The sequence below is a fragment of the Amphiprion ocellaris genome, chromosome 10, assembly GCF_022539595.1.
Source record: "Amphiprion ocellaris isolate individual 3 ecotype Okinawa chromosome 10, ASM2253959v1, whole genome shotgun sequence".
Taxonomy (NCBI): domain Eukaryota; kingdom Metazoa; phylum Chordata; class Actinopteri; family Pomacentridae; genus Amphiprion; species Amphiprion ocellaris.
The window spans coordinates 29,411,873-29,434,588 of NC_072775.1; the positions used below are offsets into that span (position 1 = coordinate 29,411,873).

General features: G+C 38.3%; 1 protein-coding gene across 1 annotated transcript; it reads right to left on the reverse strand.

The window, feature by feature from the left end:
• Nucleotides 1-419: 419 nt before the first annotated feature.
• Nucleotides 420-21,540, reverse strand: pip4p1a (phosphatidylinositol-4,5-bisphosphate 4-phosphatase 1a). The gene is made up of 7 exons (XM_023279328.3): nt 21,323-21,540; nt 20,221-20,414; nt 14,211-14,317; nt 12,151-12,256; nt 8,450-8,502; nt 6,662-6,752; nt 420-2,881 (listed from the first exon to the last, which is right to left on the reverse strand). Exons 1-7 carry the CDS (start codon nt 21,435-21,437, stop codon nt 2,738-2,740), a joined length of 810 nt encoding a protein of 269 aa, XP_023135096.1. The 5' UTR covers nt 21,438-21,540; the 3' UTR covers nt 420-2,737.
• Nucleotides 21,541-22,716: the final 1,176 nt, after the last annotated feature.

The following is a 22,716-nucleotide window of genomic DNA, read 5'->3' on the forward strand; positions in this document are numbered from 1 at the left end:
AAAAGCAATAAACTGTTGAAATAATTATTTAAGATGAATTTATTCAACAGGTAAACTCACTAGCTAAAAATAACTAGCTAATAGTTGTTATTGTTAGCTAAAAGTAATCAATGAAGTAAAGGGTTTAAATTAAATTTGTTAACGAGGATCAGTTTTAAAAGAAGCTGTTTCATTATGTAGCTATAATAATGAATGATTAAAATGAGGCAACAGTAATGGATGAACAGTTAAAATAACTGTAAAAGTACAGAATAAATGCTGCTGTGAAAAAATTAAACATTGGTGCAAACATCCAACACAAGGCAAAATAAAAGTAAAGAAGAAAGGCAACGAGCAGGTCAGTTCAAAATTAGTTTTTCAAATAAAACTAAAAGTTTTATAGCACTAAATAACTGTTCACACAAAGAAGTCATGTCACCTGGTTTGTACATCATCATGTCTTTATTTGAGTGTAAACAAACTCTGAAAAGAGCTTCAGCCACGTTCTTGATCACTGACTAACATGATTAATGTCTTTTGCAGTCATGGATAAAACATGGTCACTGCACTGCAAAAAAAGAGATCTCCTCAAACAAGTGTCCTTTTTAATTCTGTCCTACTCGTTTTTGTTTTTTCTCTCTCTTTGAAAAATTAATGCACGGAGCAGAACTTGAAACTCGTAGATTGTTGTACTGAAAGGAAAGAAATAAAATAAATGCCCTGGAGCGGCGTCTGAGCAGGAAAATGAAATAATCTCACTCCGTAGCAGAACTTTTGCAAGATTGTAAGAGTCATAAAAGAGCAAATTGTTTAGGAGATCCTGTTTTGCAGCGTGTACAATAAATAACATGACATCAACTGTCTGTGAGCTTGGTTCAGTCTGACTTCATCTCATCTTCCTGGGTGTCTGCAGAGTTTGTCACTACTGTATAAGGTGCTGGGTGTGTGTGTGTGTGTGTGTGTGTGTGTGTGTGTGTGTGTGTTTGTGATGCGTGTTTAAGGTTCTTTTGGACACGTGGTCCAGAGGCTTATTAGGTTAGTAGTTAATCAAATCATTAAATATGTAACAGGTGAAGACTTGCAAAAATAACCTTCCTTTAAAAACGACAAATAAAACTTCTACAACAATAGTAGTGTGTTAAGCTCAGAGTGCAACGTAATCAGTCGCTTCCATTGCACAACGGATCAACGTATATATTTACAATCAAACAAACAAACAAAAACTAATAACAATAATAATACAGAAATCATAAAAAGAACCACATTCAGAACCACAGACACAGTTATGGGACTTACACTGGATGTACATGTAGTGTGTGTTACTGACCTATTCTTTAGTTTTCCTCCTCTACATTTTCTCCACCAGCCTCCGTCTTCAACGACAAAAAATTTTCACCATTAATGAGCCCAGATTCAACCAAAACACAAACAGAACTGAGCGAAGTGGAGCTTTCGTGCAAATTCCAGGTTGTTACTCAAATTGTGAAAATGTTAGAGCTGCTCAAGTTTTGTATTTTAGCACAAAAAAAGCACAAAATTCAGCTCCTCAAGACGAAAACAACAAGAAAGCAATTCTGAAACACTTCACATGCACTCGGAGGCTTCAGACTGTGCGCTTCGTATTCTATTGTGTGTTTCAGAGCCCGTATAGAAGTGGAATAAACAGCAGGAAGGGTTTTGTCAAGCTTTGCTGTTAATGATATGTTGAAGTGCGAAAATCTGAAATAAAAAGGCTGTAAAGTGGAAATAAATCAGCAGCAATAGATGTGGTTCCATCCTGACAAAACATCCAACTTCCTGGAGTGAAACGGGGACGACAGCGAGGAGAAAATCTGTCTGCAGGTTTGTCTTTGAACACAGAGGCTGGGATGCTTTTGACGAACCGTTTCTCTGACTGTCTTGCTTTCTGTTGCGTAACGGCATGAATCCATGTGGCCATCCGCATGTATGTTTGTGTTGAATCCTTCTATCGCACCTCCTTTTTTTTTTTAAGTTTTATTTTTTTTAAGGCTTTCAAGCTGCTTTGGATCAAAGTCAGTCCCAGGGGATAATTCAGCATAAACACTGCACTCAGAAACATCACAGCCTACCTTCACATACCGCTCAATTCAATTTTTCCCACACATTTTAACGTGATCTTTTGATTCACAAAAAAAGAAAGGAGAAAAAAAAAAGAGGAGGCTCTCCGGCTGCTCATCCTCTACTGGCATCAATCTGTTAGCTTCATCCGACTTGTTTTTAAAAATGCTAACGTCAAATTAGGGTTGGAAAAAAAGGAGAGTCCCCCACCCCCTAAAAAAACAAAAACAGGGACGATACTGACATCTAAGACTTAAATATAAGGCCCAGATGTTGCCAAAAAAACGCAACAGATGTGCCACAGACTAAAGACAAAGTGTATAAACAGCGCAGGGGGAAAGAGATAGAGGAAAAGAGTTAAAAATGTTAAAATGAACCCCACACTGGCCACAAGATTAGAATAGATAAACGGTACATTAGGCTATACGAAGGCATCGTCATGATTACCGATAGATATATAGCAGTCGCAGCTGCCGCCGTCCAGTTTTTAGAAACACATTTGACTAAAAGGGAAGGGAACAGGAGGAGGAGAACTTTTTCTTTCTGGAGTTGGATTTAAATAAATATTGTGTTTTTTGTGTATTTTTTTAAAATTGTATTTAAAGCCATCTTTCCTTCTGCCTGGCGGGTTGAGAGGAGAGGTGCGGCAGGTGGAGGAGGAGGTGGAGGAGGAGGGCCTCTATGTGAAGTTCTGGAGGGGCTGGCTGACCCTCATGCAGGCCCAGTAGAAGGCCCGAGCCAGGGTGACGAGAACCAGGAGCAGCAGCACGGCCCACGAGGCGTAGATCCCCTGGTAGGTCTGAGCCTTCACCCACGTTCCAGCCTGGAGACGCAAAACAGCAGCACGGAAAGTTTTCAGGATTTAAAAAAACAAACAAACTGGAGGGGCATTCTGAGTGTTGTGGAGGTTTTTAACGAAGCAGCTGAAGTCCAATCAGGCCGAATGTAAGAAACCGGCGAGCTAACGGCGTAATTATGTTTGAAAATGTTTTCTGCGTTTATTATTTGACTCGTTTATGTTGCTTTAATTTGCACAATGTTCCAGTAATTTCTACTGTTCAATATCCTGATGACTAATCTCTAAGCAGTTTCTGGCTGTTTGTCACATTTTAAATCACTGTGGGCTCATTTTTCACTGCAATATAAAGTCCTGTACCTCTATGGAAACAGATCAACCATGACTAGAAGTAGAAAAAAACAAAATACAAAAAAAAAATAAGAAAGCTAAAGTTGAATTTCTTTGAGAAAGAGCCCAAAGGTGTTACCAGCACTGGGGTAAAAAGTGGTGAATCTACCCATTACAGATATTTTACTACTTAGTATAATTCCATACTCTTATATTCTGTAATAAACACAGCCTGCAGTTAATCTGAAAACACGTTGAATTTTCGAGGCAGCTGAGTCACAAATGGTTTTCCAGCTGCACCGAGAAACAAACTTTTTTGTTCTTTACAGTATCAGATTGCAAGAAATGCTTTATTTTTGGTAAATTTATAATTGAAACATGCAGAATAAAATGATTTTCATAAAATATCACCATTTTAATCTTAGGTTTGGTTAAGTTTCCCAACTAAATAGCAAATCACAGAAAATATGATGATTTTTATCTATTTTTACCATTTCTGGCTCTGACACATGGTGTGATTTTGAAATTCTTTTGCAAACAATGTCTTTTAACCAAGCCAGTGGGAATCTGGGGTTCACTTCATCTCATGGTCATGTTTACATTTCGCTCACTTCTTAGTTGTTGCTTAGTTCTAGTTCTGCTTCCTGTGTTCATAGTTTACCTGATTTTTGCTTTCTAGTTCTTAATTTAGTCAGTTTTTGCCTTTTTAAATCTTATCTTGTACATGATATTTCTGAATTAATTTTAATTTTTTTTTTTTTTAAATCTCAGAACCTTCTAAATGTTTATTAAATGACTACTGTTGCATGAAGAGAGAGTAATTTTGATCCTTGGCATGTCATGCACATATTGAAGAACTGACAGTAAAGATCAATACATGTTTTTCTATAAAACCATAGAAAAACTTCCAGTCCAAGTGTTTTTTTCTTCATCCGTCAGCCTAAAAACCCAAATATATTCATGTGAGAAGCAGAAACCATCACATTTTTGGCATTTCAAGTGACAAATTGACTAATTAGTGCAGCTCTAAATCCCACACAAACAAAAAAAGCATTAAGTTCAGTTTCTGTATCCAGCCTTGATCATCAATCCAAGATTGATGCAGTGACACTGATTTTTTAAAAATTTTATTTCCTTCTGTCTCACAGAGCTCACATTTAACACTTAAGAGTGACTGGGGGATAAGACAGAAAATAGCTTCCTCATCAAGTATTAAGCGTGCAGCTGCTCAGAAGAAAATTATTTAATGAAGATGGCAAAAGTGACTTTGAGAGAACCCACAGGGATCGTCTGAGAATGTGGAAATATGAATATCCTTTTCAAAGTCACAACACCAGAGCAAAGCTAACATGGGCATAAAAAGTCTAAAAATAATTTGTTTTAAATGACTGTTCTCATTAAATTCAAAACCTTGCCATCTAGGACAGTGGTCTCCAACCTTTTTTGCACCGAATTCAATCAAGACAATCTTCTACAGACCGGTCATTGTGCACATAAACAAGAAAAGCACTCAGAGAGCGCAGTACTCCATCAAGGCTGCTCAGTCACTATCATTTCCAATGGATGAAATCTGTAATAAATAATTACCCTGCGCTGAGCACAGCCCTGTGTTATACATGTACAGACACCGAATCGCCTGACCTAAATATGTAGCGGGGGCCAGGAATTGATGGGACTCAGAAACACCCCCACAATTTAATCAATTGTTCCTTGTATCATTTCCGACGGATGAGTCCCGATAAGTCTACAGCAGTGGATTTATAGTAGGATCGCAATCATGTGATCGTCTGCAGGCAGCTGATGTAGTGTCCAATTGTTGTCATAGTTACAGCGACGCTGTGCTGATACCTTGCAATGATACAGAAATTTTTAACTAATCTGTGAATCCAGACTATACGCTGCATCACTATCAAAATCTAATCACTTGGCCCTTGTGTCATTTCTGTCATTCCCTGAAAATTTCATCCTAATCCGTTAGTCCGTTGTTGAGTGATGTTGCTAACAGACAGACAGACGGACAAACATACGCCGATTGTCACATAACTCCACTGACGGCTTCATTTAACATCAGACGTGGGAAACAAGCGGTCGGACGGAAGTGACTTGAAGACGATCTAGTCATTTTCAAAATAAAACACCCCGCAGACTCCGCCAGAAATAAAACAGAAAATAAACCGTTTTTATTCTCACTGTGTGGCCCAATACCAAATGACCCACAGCTGGTCCGCGGCCCGGTGGTTGGGGACCACTGATCGAGAATACAGAACTAGACATCCAGATCAGGTTTAGTGAATTTTCCAAACAGAAATCACAATGAAGTAATCATAACAAACTATCAACATGCTTAAACTTCAGCTTTCCTTCTTCTCCTATAAATGATCTATAAGGTTTTAACGATTCGAGCTACTCTCAGGGGTCGTAACAATTTAACTGGCACCTCTCAGCTTCTGCTGCCGATTTGGGGATCCACCACAGTTCCAGGACGTTAAAGCCGCTCTGGTGATGAATCTTAACCACTGTTCATTTAAAATCTCTGCTCTCTTATTTATTATTAAGAGCAGTCTGGAAATGCGGTTTGATCTCTTACTGCTCGCTTCTAACAGGTTCTTGATGCAATGCATACTTCCGAAGATTAAACTGTCAAAGCTCCCCGCTCTTGCACCACTCGCATAAATAAAAGCGTCTTTTTAATAAAACATATCCCGAGTTGGCGTGGTGACATTTATTGCTACTACAACGGCATTATGCAATGCTTTCAATACGGCATATTTAATGTGTGCACTTTGCTTACTGTTCTTCATGCTGCTCAGCACGTACTGTACAACTCTCTTCATGTTTGCAGTTTGGTGCTCATCTTGCACCCTCTGCTGTTCATAAAGCAGAACATACTAACCACTCAGCCCCTTCTGTGTGTCAATGCTGGATTTTAGCATTCATTATTGCCTATAAAAACATGATCTACGCTATAATTTTGACAGTATTCGACATTTACACAATATTTCATCCTTTGAATGAAAGCAACAAATGAAAATAGAAAATATATAGAGCCCTGTGAGCCCTGACAAGCTGCATGCATGTCAAATTGAGCGGAAAAGAAGACAAAACAGAAGGTCAGAAATGTCCACTTCTGCTATTCTGCAGGTGCTGAAGCTGCTGCTACAGTTAAAGCAGATTGTGCTGTATCTCCCTGATAAATAAAAGCCTGTCACGCTGTGTCTGGAGAGCAGCCGCGAGGTGCGACGTCCTCCATGTAAAACAAGTGACAACAAAAGTGGAGATTGTAATCGTATTCCTTCCTCCAAACGCCATTTCTTTTATCTGCAATTGTCAGGATTTCAAATGATAAAATAAAAAAGGGAGGACACAAAGAGAAGAAAAAAAGAGCGTAATGCCTGCCAGGCGGTTATTTATGATCGATTTTTATACTGAACAAGGAGTCTCTTGTCTTATCTGGATGTCAGTGTGGCGTCCACTCACCATCAGACCGGCGGTGGAAATGCTGAATAGCAAGCAGAGTAGAAAACACCACAAGCTCCGCCTCCGGGGATACCTCTGACCAATGGAGGAGCTGTAGAGGAGAAGAGTGACGCCATTATGAGTTCATTAGAAGATTAAATTTAATACAACATACTGATAACAGCTTTTACTTTCAAATTTTTTGACTTATAGCAGGAAAAGCCCAGCTGCAAATATCAATGACCGTGTGAGTCATTACCTTGAAACTGGAGCAACGAAATGGAATTCAGCCGTCATTAATTGCATTATTTACACCTGTATTTTTCTATTAAATAACATGGATGGTTCCCACAATTAATTAATCATTCAAGCACAAAAAAGTCCAATAATTTCAGTTTTAGGAGGAATATATTGTTTTGTTTTGTTTTCAAATCGATGCAAGTAAACTCTCTGGAAGCACATAGTTGAAAAAGCACAAATTCATTCGCTCATAGCAGGAAAAATTCAGCTGATAATACTAATGACAGTGTTTGTCATTACCCTGAAACTAGAGCATTAAATGGAATTCAGACACCATTAATTGCATTATTTACACCTATACTTTTCTATTAAATAACAGGGATGGTTCCTACAATTAATTTGGTATCATTCAAGCACAAAAAGGTCCAATAATTATAGCTTTAGGAAGAATATATTTCTTTGGGTTTTTTTTTTTTTTATTAACTGAAACCAATACAAGTAAACTCTCTGGAAGCAAATAGCTAAAAAACACATGAAAGATGATGGTACACCTACAGAAATCCATTTACTCATAGCAGGAAAAGCCCAGCTACTAATATTAAAGACAGTGTTGGTCATGTACAACATCATTACCTTGAAACCAGAGCAGCTAAATGGAATTCAGCCATCATTAATTACATTATTTACATATGTGCTTCTCCTAAAGTCACAATATATTCGGGAGCGACAGGTTTATTAAAGAACAGGGATAGCTGCAACAATTAATTTGGTGTCTTTCAAGCACAAAGGGTCAAATAGTTTTAGCTTTAGGAAGAATATATTGTTTTTTTCTTCACTCAAACCAATGCAATAAACTCTCTCAGAAAGCACAGAATTGAAATAACACAGGAAAGATGATGCTACACCTGCAGAAATTCAACTGTCCAGATTTCATCCAGGTTTTGGAGCTATTTTGGAAGGTTAAAGCTAAAGACTGCATCGGAACACATATTGCAGTAACACAGCCGACACACTGGCACATCTGTTCACAAATGTTGGTTGTTTTGCCTGTAAGGTCCCTTTTTTGAAGTTTAATCAAATGTTCTGCGTATGTTCATAATTACAAGTGTGAAGAGACACCAACAGAAGCAGTCATATGAAACCGCAACGTTAAAGATTTGTCTCACTGCAAATCGGCCTCTCAAGAATTCACACGGCATCGTATCTGGTTATCCTTGCAAATTCGCCTCTACTTTCTCACTGACCTATGCTGACCATGTTAAGAGGCTTAAAGACCCACTGATAAAGGAATGTACATACATGAAGCAAACTTCCGCAGATTAGAAACCTCATGACGTTATGAGACACAAACGCTTTGAGGCCAGAGAGCAAAATGTGCTGCAGCATTTGAGGTTGAAATTGTATATAAGAGAACCTAACAGGTTTGATTTGCAGAGAAAAAAACCACCAAAGACCACAAAGACAAAAACCTTCACTTTCTTTGCTCAGTGTAAATGCCAAAAAATATGAAAGCAAAAAGTACAGTGAGAGAAGAAGAGTTTAATGGATGATTTGCTTATAGCTACTTACACTTTCCTGCAGTGTGGGCACCTGGCCAGCGTCCGATCTGTGAACTCTGTCCACTGAAATTTACAAAGAGAAAGATGAAAGCTTCCAGTTTCAGCCAAAAACTGAGCTGCACATTCGCCGAGTTATCAGTTACGGTGATGACAACCTTCCAAGTACTGCATTCGCTGTAATTCTCTTTGATCTTCATTCTAACATCAAGACGGTGTTTCCTGGGTTCATATATCTACACACACATGGAGTTAAAATGTACAAGGTGAAAAAGTGAAAAATAAAAAAAGCTAAGTATGGCTAGGAAGAAAATAGAAAAGCAAATATGAGCAGGTGTTAGAGTGAGAAGTCCTTCACCGGTTGTTTATAATGAAGTAATGGAATGTGTTTTTTAATGTGTTTGTCCTGGTCAGAAGGTTTTTCTATTAGTGTCTTCATCGGAGGAGTTGGAGTGAGTCATGGAGTGTAAAGGGCTCAGTGTAATGTAGAGTGTTTGTCATATAACTGATTACAGCACTTAAAGCAACATGCTTCTACATTCATTGTCGACAACTATGACAAAATTGTTCTTTTTATCCTGAAAAACAATCCAAATCATGAATATATTGAATTTACAATTATATAAATACTCATATTTGGGAAACTATAACTGGTAAATGTTGTGAAGGTGCATGTTTGCTCTCACTTGCTGGGTTTTTCTTGTCACCAAAAATTACTTATTTCTATCAGTGGCAAAAGAAAATCACCAGCACCAGACACTGACAATGAGAACTCTATGTTTTTTAAACAGTTTTCTTAATTAAGGTTCCATTTTCTCAAGCATAATACACATTTCTGCTTACAAAACAGACAAAAGTAACAGAAAAATGCAAAAATAGAATACATGGAAAAAACAATGAATTTAAATCAGTGGCAAAGGAAAATCACCAGCACCAGAATGAGAATAAGAAATGTATATTTTTAACCAGTTTTGACAATTAATGTTTAATTTTCTCAAGCATAATAGACATTTTTGTTTGTAACGTAGGCAGGAATAACAGAAACACGCATAAACAGCTATCAAAATCCTGACGCCAGGTACAAGTCATGAATTAAAAGATGAATTCCCTTATGAATTACAGAAGATCTGTTTTTAAATGCGCCTACTGGCACCTCTGCGAAAATTTAATACAAACATCTAAATTCTTGTCAACAGGTGCTTTTGTGCTGCACAAGAAAATGACAAAGAAAAATGGTATTCTTTCACCGCACAGACGTGTATTCTCTCCCTAAAGTTGGGGCGTGATAGAACTGTAAACCCGGCAGAGCAGGATCCACTGTGCATGCTGTACATTCTTCCTGTTGTGAAAGAAAACACCGTACAGGAAAAGAACATTATCACTATACCTGTGACAAAAGATTCACTGAAAAGCCACCCGGGGCGCACATTTGTATTTTCCCTCAGTCACCTCATCTTAAAGCAGGTGGGAAAGATCCAGCTGACTCCTCGACACCCTGCACCATCAATCTAACCTGATTTTACACCTCTATTCTTCTCTCTTTGCGGCCTCATCTCCTTCACCATATATCCAAACCATCTTTACCTGTCGCACCGATTGTTGAAAGGGCAGCAAGAACATTTTTTACTTCACCCTTAGCACAAAATGACCATAATATATCAGCAGAGAGTTGATAGGGTTATTGATCTGCACCGATAACTCAACATTTACTGAGCCTGGAGCTTGGATGTTTTTGGCTTTTCAATAATTCACTTGCTACAGTACATTTCACAACAAAAAGCTTGCAGGCCTAGTGAAACTGTCACACGACACTTGGGCTGCAGATGATAAAAGCCAAAAAAAAGCAAATGCCAAAGCAGTTTTATTATTCAGTTATTCTGCATAGTAATGTGTTCTCTCTTCAAAATATGTTTACTGGATCCTGGCTGTCTATAGCGAATGTGATTTTATTGGTTATGTATTTTTTGGGGTTCGTGCCATTCAAAGAGACGGGAGAGGTGAGGACCGGTGCCAGAAACTTAATAAATGGTGTTTGTACTGACGTTGCAGTTCTTACTCATTGCCTTAGAGGCTGATAATCAGTTCATGTTTTCTGAATAAAACCAATACTACAGACATCAGTGCTAATAATTTGAATTCATTATGCTAGCTGCTATATGTCTTAAAAACTCTTGGCAGGAGTTTGGTAAATCTGTGCACAGACATAAGTACACAGAGAATTTAATGGAAAGGCTACTGAGAAGCTTTCGGAGCTTTAGCCGGCTCAGGCGTCGATACCTGACCAGAGGGGAGGGTTACGGTCTCTCAGAACTACTTGTTAAGGTGTGTTTTGCGACCATGATGGAAATTAAAAGTGCTTTTAGTTGTTCCAAACAGCAGTGCAGGAAGACGAGGTGAAAAAATTCAGCCATCGGAGCAAAAGGGGGAGACTTGATTTCATCTAAAAACTGGGATAATGACGCGCATTTTCAGACAGTCTCTCCAAAGAGACAGCGATGGTGGTTGCTTCAGGTCGCACACATTAAAGCGCCACAAATAGCTGAGCAGCAAATGAGGAAAACGAGAGCTAATAAGACAAGTACAATGTCTGGGTACAGATAATTGGGCGACGCAGACACTGTACTGTTGAAAAGTGTGTTTGTGGGTGTTACAAAGGTACCTGAACATCAGACATGCAGTTCAGAAAGAGCAGAAATCCTGTTGTGGAACTTTCTCACGTGAAGACACACTGGAATCCAACTTTCCATGATTACAGCAACTTTTAAGGGAGTCTCTACGATAATATTCTATTTCCTCCATGCCTTTCTGTTTCTCTGTATCATCAGCATCATGGATTACGTGTCAAAAGAGGTTATTATCAACTTATGAGGGCGACTGATCTCTAATTCACTTTAATAAAAGATATCAGCCTGCACTCAGTTTTTGCCATCAAAGTGCGGCGGTGCAATATCATAAACTCCATTCAGTGTCATCCTTTCCACGCTTCCATGGCGCTGATAGATGCACAGCAGCGGCTCCTTTTCATTTGTTTCCTTATTCATACTCTTATTAATAGGGATAACATTGGCATAAAAGCTAATCAAGTGTTCTATAGTTAGGGTTAGGGGTTATTTGTTGCTTCGGACCAAGAGAAAGTGGGGAAAAAAGTGAGCTTCCCCAAAGGCCAGGGTGCAGTTTTCATATTGAAACGAATTAAAACAATGAGTTGTGATTGACACTAGAAAAAATATTTTGTTCCATGTACTGGTTTTTAAGGTGAAGAATTTTGTTTGCGATCCATATCTTGATTTTTTAACGATCGCTGGACTGTTTATTTCCTTACAGCAAGAGTTTTTACCTCCTTTATCAAGATTAAAGAAGAACATCTACATTGGTTTCAAATCTGCAAAAAAGCTATAAATTGTAGTCTTTTTATTGTAGAGTAATGTTAACTAATTAGCTTTAAACGCTGCTGGAAGACTGGTTTTGTCTTTTCTGAACTTTTTTTTTTTCAGTTTTTATGCTGAGCTAAACTAACAGGCTGCTGGCTGTAGCCTCATATTTGACAAGCACAATTGAAAGTGATATCAGTCCCCTCATCTAACAAGAAATCAAATCAGCTAAACTGTTCCTCTAACTGTGAATCTAATAAAACGAAAGACAATGTTGTGCTTCCAAATCCTGTGGGTATTTGCTCAGAAAGTTTTAGTCCAATTAAATCAAGAGAGTAGGTACCAGGAAGGTGTTGCTGCAGTGTCCACAGGAGACGCGAGCTCCAGCTGGCTGGGGGTCAGGACTGGCTGGACCGGGATGAACTGGACCCAGATTTATTATCCTCTTACTGGAAGGAGACAGACACACAAAGTCAGCACTCACGCCACAAGTTTACTCAAGATATTACTTGGTGTAAGAGCAAGATAATAAAGCCCGATGTGAGCAGTCGTCTCAAAGGCTGACTGCAGCTTCGCTTTAAGGAATCCATCAGTCGCCAATCCTCTCATTACGTACGCTGCTTTTGTACAATCAGCTCCTCAGACACCTACAGTAGCTCAGAATCACTGATCAGACAGCGGCAGTGAGATGTGTCTGGTTCAGTCAGCATGTCTGGTTTGTATGCAAAACAGTGAAACTGGAGGTAAACTCCAGAGAGCAATTTAATGCAGGAAAAGTGGCCAAAGAGGAATATGCATACACCACTGTTCAAAAGTTTGGGGTCAAATGTCCTTATTTTTGAAGGAAAACATTTTTTTTTCAATGAAGATAACATTAAATGAATCAGAAATACAGTCTCGACTTTGTTAATGTGGTAAATGACTAGTCTAGCTGGAAACAGCTGATTTTTAATGGAATATCTCCATAGAGGTACAGAGGAACATTTCCAGCAACCATCACTCCTGTGTTCTAATGCTACATTGTGTTAGCTAATCGTGTTGAAAGGCTAATTGATGATTAGAAAACCCTTGTGCAGTTATGTTAGCACATGGATGAAAGCGTATGTTTCCAGGGAAAACATGAAATTACATGGGTGACCCTAAACTTTTGAATGGTAGTGTATACGACACTATATCATCACTCATATACTGTTAATGCAGATGTGTGTTTATAAAATCTGATCTAAAGTGCAAAGATTAGATACAACTATTTTGTAGAAAGCTAAAACAAAATAATATTGAGAACAAGACTTTTGCAGCATAAATCTTAAAGCAAATGACTGTTCATACTGTGTCAATATTTTCTGCCTTCAATCGCATTCACCACTAACTGCAAAACATGCGAACCCTTTAGCCTTGAGCCTAACTTGTGATTGGCATTTTAAGGTGACAGATGGAATTTACGGGTTTCAGATCTTCATGACGAGAGATTTTGTGATGTTCAGGTTAAAATTAAACATATTGACATAGCAGAACCAATTTAAACATTCAAAAAAGAGGGCTAAAAATGTTGCTCTTGCACATTTTATGCCTCGAGCATAAACAAAGAATCTTATCTCTCTTACAAATTACACTGGGCTGCTGACAGCATGATGTTCAGATGAGGTGCCAAAGCTGTGCATCTGCACTGACTGACATCAGCCTTGTGTTTTTTTTCTCTTTACTATAAAAATCACATGCTATAAAAAAAAGTGTTCTGCGGATTTTAGTTTAGCTAATTTGCTGTCTCAACACAACTTGAAGTTTTCTTTTCGCAAATTGTATTTTACCTTCAGTAACCTTGTAATGTTTACTTCATACACTGAAAGAACAAAATACAGGCCATAGTGGTGACATTTATCTGAGCTTCTCCAGCTTACAGAAGCTTTTGTGCTCATTCTGCCATCTGATATTATAATATAAAATAATATGTGTCCACTTGGTTGGTAACTACTCTGCAGGAATTTAGCACATAATTAAAAGCAGATTGCTGAATGAATTTTTTGATTTTTTCTTGGTTTCTAGCTGCGAGGTCCAGATTGAAAATTAACCCTCAACAGGATCCCTCAATCAATGAATAAGATATGGACCGCACAAACATATTATACATACACTATTACAGCGTGCCTCTCATAATACTGATGACACGCAGAAGTGAAACGCATGATGTGGCTGTTCTAATGAGGCTGTTATTTCCTCATCCGGCTCGCTGAGCACTGCATGTAAACTGTGCTGGGAGCACAGCCTTAATTACAGGACTGCTGCTCCCATTGCACCCTGTTTCCTCTGCTTCCTCACAGAGACACGAAATGTTCTTGCAGTCTCACAGTGGTACACACACACACACACACACACACACTCAGACAAACACAAATAGTTTCTCACCAATATGGTCGGGGACAGGCGATCCTCTGGGAAGTGACTTTGCAGATGAGCAGACAGTTGCAGGGGCAGCGAACGTACTTCTTCCCTGCTGGGGCATTCTTAATGGGCTGCAGAGGGAGACAGAAACGCACAGGAGGAAGAGATAGGAGGCAGCAGAACAACCGGATTAGAATGGGAGCAGATAACAAGCCAATTATTCTTGATGGACGAGAATTAAGCAGAACTACATGAGGGAGAGCAAGGTACTCCAGGAGACATTGGAAGTAACTGCACAGGAATCGCAGGCTAGGGTGATTTATTGTCCCCAACAGTTCAAATGACATAAAAGACATAATTATACAGCGTATTGTACAGCTCCTGTAATGTTAATAAGAGAGCTATGGTTTGAACTGAAAGTTCAGGCATCATACATTCAGTAAAACTTGTATAATTCTTAATATCAGTCAAGATATCAGAAGAATCTGGTATGAAACTGTTCCAAAGAGTTCAATATTTCAAGATTGTTGTTTCTCTATGAACCTGCATTAAAAAAATCACATGTACTTCAAACAGCAGGTCTGTCTGATGGCCATTCATCCAAGTATATCCATTAAAAATATGTACTGTATAAGTGTGCATTTATGGAGCAGCCAAAGTATTTGGGAGTCAAAATCAGACATCAAGGCCACTGTTTGAGATAGTTTACGTAGAAATTTGAATCTACATGACATTTTAACAACATTATACATGTTACATGTCTTTTTCTGGTATGAAGATAGCATCTTGTGTGTCTGTTCTCCAACAGAAACAAGAGCTCAAACAACATAAAAGACATAGTTATACAGCGTACTGTGCAGCTCCTGTGATGTTAATAAGAGAGTTATGGTTTGAACTGAAACTTCAGGCATCATACATTCACCCTGTACAGTTAGAAACATACTGTAGGCCTGGTAAAGGCCTGGTATGAAGCAGCAGACTTATTTAGCTTCAATATCAATAAAGATATCAGATAAAAATGGTAACAGACTGTCCTATATTTAAAGATTTTGTTACTCTGTGGACCTATATTCAAAAAAAGCAGAATGCACGAGCACAAGCATTTTGAAAGCAGGTCTACGTATTGTTAAGGAGACCAACTCTGCTCCACTTCACTCGATCCCAAAACACTACGAGGCCAAAATCAGTCATTAAGGCCACAGTTAGAGGAAACTTTAATCTGTGTTACAGTTTAGCTCCATGATACAAGTCACATGTCTCAGTCTGGTATGAAGATAATATCCTGTGTGTCTGTTCTCCAACAAACGTAGGATAAAATGTATAATTCTACAGCTTTTTAAACAGCTTGTGTACTGTTAATAAGAGAGTTATAATTCAAACTCAAACTGTAAGCATCTTACATTCACTCTTCAATCAGAAACACATTCAAGATCAGCTAAAGGCCTTCTGCAAAGCAAAAAGCTTATCCAGCTGTTAGTATCAGTAAAGATATCAGTTAATTTGATATGAAACTGTCCCAAAGGTTTCTATATTTAAATTTTTTTGTTGCTCTATAGACGTATATTTAAAAATCACGAGTCTAAAAACTGTTGGCCTACCTCATGCCCATTCTTACTGGGTTTTTTTTAATTTTATTTTTAATTTTGCATAATAGAACCAAGCAGCATAAACAACAAAAGCAAATTGTGAATGTGAGGCGCATATACACATATTATATGAGCACATGAATTTTACACCCAAGTTTTTGTATTGGTGGTGCACAAAACTTAGCTTCATCTCACTAAATCAGTTATGAAGTTTGAGTTTGTGTGGAGTGAAACTTAAATCTGTGTTTACACAAGCACCAGGCCTTTGCCTGGTATTAAGATGGCATCCTGATGGTTCTGTCCAGTACATCATTAAACTCTGACTAACCAGATCACACTGTGTCTCTCCTGTTCCTTCATCACTTTTACTCACGATGCGTGTGGGAGTGACGTTTATACCCACACTGAAGGGAAGGCGCTAATAACGGGGAGGGAAAAAATTAATATTAGGAGTGTTCATTATACAGCGGATTGTCTGATTTCACTCAGATTTAGTTTTTGAAAGGTGAGATGTGGGGATTTTACAAATAAATGGATGCCTTTTACAGTTAAGCACTGCCAAAATGAATTTACACAACCCTGACTAGGTCCCTCAGTAACAGAAATCTCAGTATTTTGCAGTACGTAAAATGCAATGCCACTGGTGCACCAGATTTTAAAACTCAAGCGTACTGCAAAGCTGAATAGGGACGCAATCATACACACAGAGGAGGAAATGGCAGACGAAAAAAATAACGAAAACATCCAAGATAGATTTCGAATGCTCCAGAAAAAATTGACTTTGTGTAATTACTCTTACTTCCAGAAGAGGGAGACAAACATTAAACACTGAAGTTTAAAGTTATTTTCATGTAGGCATGTGTCAGTGTGAACATTTGTGCTTCTTATACTGTAGCCTGATGCAAAAGTGCATTAAATCCTTATCATGTTGATTTGTATTCTTCAAAGACTGATGTATATGGTCATTTTAGAGGCTGTAGTGTGTGTTGTTGAATTGTGTTGCATTATACTGATAGTAGTTTCTATTAATCAGCCTTGTTCTACATGAAATTCATCAAAACAACACAGAGCTTGATGAAACTAACCTTTTCCCTAGTATAAATGATGCTAGTTCGAGTAAATAAGTCATGCAACTTTGCCCGTGACACCTCAATATATAATTCATATAATAACATTTCCTCTGCTGTCTCTGCTGTCACCGCTACTAAGTGACTGCCTCATGATTACAGCCCATCGTCTGTGATAAAGACCTGTTTTTGTGACAGAACTCTGTAGCGGCGAAGCAACAATTAATATTGTTCGCTTGCAATTACTTGTGTGCTGATTGCCATCCCACTCCTGCTGTCAAATTAAAGCTGAGCTGGACAACATTACTATGACACAATATGAATAATTTATTCGTGCCATTAACGCTAATAAAGGCTAATAATTAATACTAATTAAGATGTTTTGAATCCCACGTATTTATTTAAAACAAATAACTGCTGTCATGCAGATACTGCAGTGGGAGATTTGGCCTCCTGTCCACATTCTTTCACAAATCTTTGGGTTTGAGCCAATGCTTCATGTGTCACGCAATTTTCATTAGTATTGCAAATGATGCACACTTTAACTTCAGCGTAAATGTGGCTGCTACGTTCTATAAGACTTCGGCCAGCAGTCTATATCTACACACTCTGGACATATTTCTGTACGTCCACATACGCTGGCTCCATCTGTAAAGTGCTCTCATTGCCCATTAGTACATCTAGACACACTTCATATTTCTGCTTCCATCTGCGCACTGATTTGCATAGTTAGTGATGCATTCTCATGGAGACCCATCAACCTGAGTCTGGCAGTTGAAATTACATGCTGTCTTATCATCAGTCAGTACAACTGTCAAACTTACCCCGTCATCAGGAATGTTTATATTTTCCTGCAGTGAAAGATGTGATTTAAACTTGGTAATTAAAGTCGAAGCTGAGCATCTTAGTGTTGCGCCTTGCCACACCTGACCAGTTAAGACCGCCTAGAAGTAGTCAGTAAATTGAAATTTTCAGTACATCATTGTCAACTGATTTGTAATACCTGTGAAATTACAGTATAATTGTCATAAGCCCATCTTCTAAATAACGCTAGAGTCCCCCTGGATGTTTTTAGTCTTGTTGCTGCGAGTGTTTAACTGCTTTTGGATTGTACTGATCAGGGTAACTCTCCTCATTTTTACATCGGCCCTTCACTCCAAGTTATGCTGGAAAAAGGGTACCATTATTATTTCATTATATTAATCATTTAATATCATGAGTGCTCCATATTCATGTCCAAAATGTGATTTGTATGCTCAGCCTATATGAGGAGAACCTATACTACCTTTACACAAAATCTCACTGACATTGTAGCGTTATTTAGTTGATCGCAATGAATATTAAGCAACAGATTCCACTTTCTCTCTCTCTCAGAAACACACTCTTGAGGTCAAACCATGGTTTCTGTATGACTGATGGTGACAATGGATGCTGTTCTATTTATACATTCCAGTGTGGTATGCAGACAGTTGCATTGCCGCTCATATTGAACACAGAAATACATATGGTGCTCCCGTGGATGTGTCTGAAATGCTGGCTGCGACTTGGCATTTTGACAAGATATAGCTGCTCGCTATATATTGGACTGTAGCGCCTCGTCAATGGCACACAGCACAAGACTTCTGGAGAACTTAGTATCCCACTGTGGCTTGCCAACATCAAAAGAATGTTTAAATCAAAGCTCCTCCAAAGTTTGGCAGGAGACTACTTCAATTACAACAGTTCTAATGACGAATTTAAAAAGTGTTGATGAGTGAGAATCTTTTTGTACAGTCTCTGTATTTGTTCCAAGCACTGTTTGTGTTTCTGGTGCATGTACAGTCAATATGAACACAATGTGTTCACAAATTTTAGGTGGACACTTGCACTTAAATTTTGTTGAATGATGAAATTTACATAACCTTACAGATAAACAGAAAGCATGAATTGGCCTTTAGAGACACCACTTTAAGCACTGCAGTATGCGCTTGGTTGCTGGGAGCAGTTTGGAGCTTTATAATAAAGCTTTCCTGTTAAATTAAAAAAATATGTTTTATCAAATAAAATTTTAATAGAAACTAAATGGGCACAGAATACCAAGTTAGAGCAATAAAGTTACACTGAGGCCACAAAACACAGGGCCCTAATCAATTCATTCCAACTGTATACTATAAAAAAAGCAACAACAAAAAAGGCTAGAGCCAGAATATTGTTTCGAGTCACTCAGTTTTTACCAACAACAAAAAAATAAACAGACAGTTGAGTGAGCGGCAATTAAACTGCTAAACAGCCTCTGTCTTCTCAGTCTCTCTCCCTCTCTGCCTTAGTGATAGCTTCCTTTTGAAACCCCGCCATATTTCCTCAGAAATACACCATGCAAATTTCAAAGGTATCGTCTTTTTCAGACAGTGGCAGACCAGTGAGGTTAGTGAAGGTATTTTAGCTTCTGATTGGCCTCTTCTAGAGTATCAATCAAACTTTTTTTTCAAAATATTGTAAATAATAGGTGCCTGATGGATCCATATACTCAAGTTCAAACAACACTGTACTCAATCACATGAAATCTCTAAGTTTTGGATGAACCAAATCACACCAAAAACACATTTATATTTTATACAGTGAGATCAACTGGTTGATTTCTTGTTGAACTGTGATCAGAGTAGATTAATATCTGCTCATAATGTAATTTATAGATGTGCCCTTGTGGATGAACACTACACATGCCATGTTTACATCGTTGGGGTGGGGGTGGGGGGGTTTAACGGTTTCATTCCATCCTTTTCACATGGATTAATGGGACTATTAGCGACCTCTGAGGATTATCCAGAGTGATGAGGATACCAACTAACTATAAAGAGATGCTGATGAATTTTCATTGCCATGTCACAAAAAAAGTTAAATCGCATTTGTCTCCAAAATACTAGAGTGAAGACAGATCTCAGAAATGAAATAAACATCCAAGTGGGTAGATACCACTAAATGTCTTGTGAGGAAAAAGGCATTGGAATGCTTGTCAAATGACTTTTTAATAAAAGATATTCATTTGTCTTTATTTGTGCAGGTGAGTTTCTCCTGGATCAGGGAACTTTTGGTGAGGTTGTAGACAGGCCCAAAGGGAAATTATAAGAATTGAGAATCGCAAAGCAATGATTTTTTTAAAACAATGTGATAATTGGGGGTTTCATTTTCTCAAACATAATAGACATTTGTGGATATCATAGTTTTAGAAACAGGAAAATGGGGTTCAATTTCTGTCAGATCAGAGCATAGTCACACCATAACCAGCCCATTATGAGTCAGGAAAAACCCTGATATAATGCATAAGCAGACTGTGTGTGTGTGTGTGTGTGTGTGTGTGTGTGTGTGTTACATTTGGGTGTACAGAATGTTCGTAAAACCTACCGTCGCTTCATTGCAAATCGCACACTTTACCACGTGCTGGTGGATCTTGCCCTCCACTGAGATCATGCTCTGGCACACCCTGCAGTTGATAAGAGGGGCACTGCCGCTCTCCGGTGAAGTGAGAGGGGAGTATGGCGGAGGGTCCTCCCCTAGGAGTACCGAGGGCTGAGTAGGGCTGGGGAACGGTGGGAGGCCTGCAAAAGGGACCAATACAAAACTTGTAAGAGCAGTGACAAATAAAGGATTGTTGAGGGAACACAGTCACAAGAGTTGCACAGTGGAGGGAGAATTACCCCCAATTCCCATGACAAGTAGTGTCTTACAATAAACAGGATAATAAGATTTGGTCTCGAGTTCAACTGAAAGGAGATTTGGAAGAAAAACTCTCATGGAATGCTGAGCAGGGTCAGTTGGAACAAATGGGAGTCTAGCTATAAGTGAGAATTAACTCAGAATGTGGGAGTAAATGGGGGTAGTTTCATCTAGAAATCTTATGCAACACACATTAGGAGCCACAACTCATGCCCTTTCCATTACTGTATATGCATAGTTATTGGTCGCATCTCTGTCTTGCAGCATCCCTCAGCAGCCTCCGTAGTGGGTTCCTCACATGTCAATCAAATCAGGTGTTACTGGGATGCTAGCTGGTTAAGCGGCAGTTACCTAGCTTGCAAATACAGTGGGCATCATTCAGCTGCAGAAATACGCGCAATAATGTGTTTTGGAACCAGTGAATAAAATACAGTTTGACAATAATATAAATGAGGTGCAAATTTGAAGCTTTGTGGATGGTTTGCCGGTGCTAAGCAGGAGCTAGCAACCAAGCTAACATAACGGTTTCTAGGTTAGCCAGCTAGCATAACGCTGATTCCTTTCTGCTTCACGACTTCACAGCAAAATGGTTTAAAACAAAATTATTCTCATGAGTAACTATAATTTAAGTTTACATAATATTCTGCACAATTACGGTCACAACAGGCGGACTCTTTGGGCACTGTCACAGCTCAGCTAGCAGGCTAACCGGAATGCCCTGTCAGTGGATGCTAACGTTAAGCTAGGCTAACAGAGGCAGGGTGGAGGAGAGAGCTCCATGGATACCCACCCGGTGGTTTGGGCACGCTGTAGGGCGCCGCGCCGGGAGACACCCCGCCGTTCCCGCTGCCCAGAGCGCCATCTCCCAGATCCGATAGTAACGGGGACCTCTCGCCGTCCGCCATACCGAGAGAGCGAGGCGCTGGAGGGGGGAGGAGGTGGGAGAGTGGGAGAGAGATTGCAGACCGATACGGTGTTGTATTGTTGTGTCGGAAATGCAGGCGTCACATGACCACACCGCCGCTGCTGTTGCGGTAACGATGCCCGGGGGTGTGGCACCGCTCACCGGGGAGGCTCCACGGCGGACATGGAAATTACATTATTTTCCACTGAAATACTGTATTATAGTATTTTTTATAGTATTCTGTTTTATTTATTTATTTTTCATTGGTCAACAGGTGGAAAGTAAGTAATTACGCATGCAGCTACTGTAAGTAAGATAAGATATTTTTATGATATTATTTTATATTAATAATAACACATTGTTTTGTTTTGTTTTGTTTTTTTAATTCCAAACGAAATTCTGGCGCCAGACGTCTCTCAGAAAAAAAATACTAAATTTGAGTGTAAAGGTAATGCCAAATAGAAAAACAATAATAAATAAATACTATTACTAAAAATACCAATAAGTAAGCTAAAATAAGACTAGAATAGAAAAATCTGAAGTAATATTGGCAATGATTCTGACTTACTAAAGCAATATTATGATGATGATAAATATCGCACATCAAATTGAAACATTACGCATGATAATCAATAATTTTGAGGGACATTTCTGTTTTCATCTGTTTTTTATTTTACCGCTAGATAACAAATTGTGAGTGATTTTCAAAACGGTTATTCTGATTTTGCAAAGTAATATTACATATGACGATAAATATTGCACACTAAAATGAAATATCACAATATTACTCATTAAATTGAAACATTAGGTATGATAATGAAGAGTTCTGAGGTACTTGAATATTTCAGCTTTCATCGTGTTTTGTATGTTTTCAAACAAAGCATGTGATTGATTTTTAAAACACGATACACTGCTTTAGATTAAAAATCCAACGGTAAATAACCTTTGAAAGTAGCAATAAATACAGTAAGATGCTACTTATTATAAAATATAACATTCAAATTAAACACTCTTTAATAATACTCAAGTTTTTTAGGTCTTATTTCTTTCTTAATAATACTCTTTTTTTATGTAACAATTTGTTTTTTATTTACAATTTTTACACTACTGAAGTGCATAAAAATATCATTAAAATTACAAAATTAAGCATTTAATTGTGTAAAAATAAAAAAATTGTTACTTAAACATGACCATATTTTTTAAGAAAACACATTTTTAAAAATAATTTTCTTTACTTCAATAGAATGTTGAAACTCATTCACAAATTTATGATAATTTCA